This window comes from Athene cunicularia, assembly GCF_003259725.1.
Source record: "Athene cunicularia isolate RWA chromosome 1 unlocalized genomic scaffold, athCun1 chr1_part1, whole genome shotgun sequence".
Lineage (NCBI taxonomy): Eukaryota > Metazoa > Chordata > Aves > Strigiformes > Strigidae > Athene > Athene cunicularia.
Window position 1 is genome coordinate 19,946,882 of NW_020799091.1, and position 3,131 is coordinate 19,950,012.

Below are 3,131 nucleotides of genomic sequence, written 5' to 3' on the forward strand. Positions count from 1 at the left end.
GACCTCTACTCCTCCGCCGCGCGGCGAGCAGTGAGGCGGCGCCGTGTCCGGGGCGGGAATGGCCGAGGGGCGGTGGGAAGCGTCGAGCCGCGGCGGTGGGCACCGGTCGGCAGGGGAGGGACCGGGCCACGCTGTGTCCCCTCGTGCCCCAGGTGTTCTCAGTGAGGTCCGGGGGGAGGAAGGGGCTGCGGTTGCTGTGCCGGGAGCTATGGAGCTCAGCGCTGGCCGTGAGACCTCGCCTGGCAGCAGGCTCTGGGGAGAGAGCAGTCCTGGGCCCCAAGGTGGGGTGACTGTAGGTTTGTGGAAAACAGGAGCCATTCCCGGGTTACCCAGGCCTCTGTTCATGCCATAGAGAGTTTTAGTCTTTTAGAATGAATGAGGAAGTTCCTGGAAGATGGTCCTTTTTTCTGTAATACCATAGAATCACAGAGTGATTGTTTGAGGTTGTAAGAGACCTCTGGAGGTCATCAAGTCCAACCCCCTGCTCAAGCAGGGCCACCTAAAGCAGGTTGCGCAGGACTGCGTCCAGACAGCTTTTGCCTATCCAAGGAGGGAGACTGCACAGCCTCTAGCAGCAACCAGTGCTAGTGCCAGTGCCAGCACAGGGAACAAGTGTTTGCTGACAGAGGGAACCTCCCATGTTTCAGTTTGTGCCCACTGCCTCTGGTCCTGTCACTGGGCACCACTGACAAGAGCCTGACTCCATCCTCTTTGGACCCTCCTTTCAGGTATTTATATATATTGATAAGATCCCCTGAGCCTTCTCTAGGCTGAACAGTTAAGCTCTCCCAGCCTTCCCTCACAGGAGAGGCACTTCAGTCAAGTATGCAAAGGTGTGGCCTCACCAGTGCAGAATAGAGTGGAAGGATCACCTCCCTCAACCTGCAGGCAGTACTTTGCCTAATGCAGCCCAGGATGCCATTCCCCTTCTTTGCAGCAAGGGCCCACTGCTGACTGATGTTCAACTTGGTGTCCATCAAGACCCCCAGGTCATTTTCTGCAAAGCTGCTTTCTTGCTGGGTAGCCCCCAGCATATGTTGGTGCCTAGAGTTGTTCCTCCCCACGTGCAGGACTTTGCACTTCTCCTTGTTGAACTTCATGAGGTTCCTGGCAGCCTGTTTCTCCTGTCTGTCAAGGTCCCTCTGGATGGCAGCATGACCCCCTGGTATATCGACCACACCTCCCAGTTTGGTGTCATCAGCAAGTGTGCTGAGGATACACTCTGCCCCACCATCCAGGTCATTAGTGAAGATGTTCAAGAGGACTGTACTCAGCACTGACCCCCAGGGTGCACCGCTAGTCACTGGCCTCCAAATAGACTTTGTGCCACTGACCTCCTCCCTGTAGGCCCAGCTGTTCAGACAGGTTTCAATCCACCTCACTGCTCATCCAGTCTGTACACCAACAGCTTCTCCGTGGCAATCTTATGGGAGACAGCGTCAAAGGCCTTACTGAAGTAAGAACTGGTAGAAGTGTGTTGGTAGGGTAGGTTGGTAGAGTTTTAGGCTGTTCAGGAACAAAGAAACAAGCTGCACAGTGCAGTGACGCATCCATGTTGTAGTTGTGAGTGCTGGTGCACAAAAATCTTACATGTGCTGTAAACTAGTTAAGAGATGTGATAAAACTTAAAGGTTGCAGAATGGGCTACGTAAGTCTTGCTCTTTTCATGATTATCATCTACATTAGAAACAGTTAAGTAGGACAATTTTTATACAAAATTAACCTCTCTTATTAGCATACAGACTTCATGATCTTGAACTTAAAAAGTTGTTGAGTGGTGACATTCATAGACTGTCATGAGTCGTTAAAATCATACTATGAAGGCATCACTCCTTCCTTGACAAGTCCCCTTTTCCTGTCATGCCATTAGATCTTGTCACTTCATGGCCTGTCAGATCAGAAAAATGACACTATAGAAATCACTCTATATGTGTTATTTTACATTTCACAGTTTGGGGGCTTTCATTTTTTTAAGATGCTCAAAGATAGGCATGTGCATGCAATATGTAAGTAAACACAGACTAAACATCACAAATTACATTTAACTGTATTCCTGAAGCTCTGCCTTGTTTAAGGGACAGTGATCCAGTCACCCATAAATCATCTCAAAGATCTTTTCAGTAAATAGTATCTGTCTGCCATCCGTAGTCTTCATCAGTCACAGCACTCAGCAGCAGAACACAGGGTTTTGCATTGTTTGGGATGCTTTGAGAAACTGTGGTGATAATTGTATAAAACCTTTCACAGTACTATGACTCATCTGGACTGTCAAGTGAATGTAAAAGAAAAGTCTGGTAATGCCTTTTCCTGAGCAAACATGGTGTGTAGGACACTCTGAGAAACTCCCCTGTGTTTCAGCAGTGGCTTCCTACAGTTCCCTGGCTTTATAGGAGAGACATCATGACCCAGCAAGCAGATGGGGCAGGGATGGAACCATTTACGAAGCTTCATGCAGTACTGTGTGGCATACATGTGTGAAGTGCAGCCTGGCAGGGAAAACATAAGCAGTAATTTGTGTGGAACACATGGGCAGTTATTAGTAATTGAGTTTGTGACATTCAGGTGCTGTAGTTTGTACAACAGTTTTAAAAATTGATGGGTCCTTGGCAAGGCAGACGAGAACCACGTCCCGTTGTGCTGGCTGTGAGCCCAAGTTCAGCCTGAAATTAAGTGAGTTTTGGAGTTTTCATGGGCCTTGAGTTGGATTTTGAGCTGGTTTCCCGCTGCCTGGAGGTAACCTCTGAGGTATCACAGCCTGTCCTGTCCACCTGTCAACAGCGGTGGGGAGCTCCCTTCGGGGCGGCAGTGATGCAGGTTTCAGGACCACCCGGGAGGGCACCCCAAAGCCTCCAGAAGGGTTGCCGGGTCAGCACTCGACTACGGGTGTCTTGTCGAGACGGGATCTCCTTTATCTTCGCCACCTTTGTGAGGGCTGTGCCCAGGCCCACAGCCCGCTTCGGCCTCGTCCGGCTGCCGGCGGCAGTGGCACCTGGCGCGGGCAGTATGGGAAAAGCCACCGGGCCTTGTGTGCCCGTGGGGGCTGCGGCCTCCCCCGGTCTTCTGCTGCGGGTGCTCCCATCTTTCACACGGAGTCTCCGGGGTGCCTGGGCCCCTCCAGCGCGGGCCATCCC

General features: G+C 51.4%; 1 protein-coding gene across 1 annotated transcript in view; it reads left to right on the forward strand.

The window, feature by feature from the left end:
- NUP58 (nucleoporin 58) overlaps nt 1–3,131 on the forward strand; it is a 42,227-nt gene that overhangs the window by 3,435 nt on the left and 35,661 nt on the right. The window contains exon 2 of the mRNA XM_026858855.1: nt 32–152. Coding sequence (XP_026714656.1) covers nt 32–152 — 121 coding nt within the window. The remainder of the gene's footprint in view (nt 1–31; nt 153–3,131) is intronic.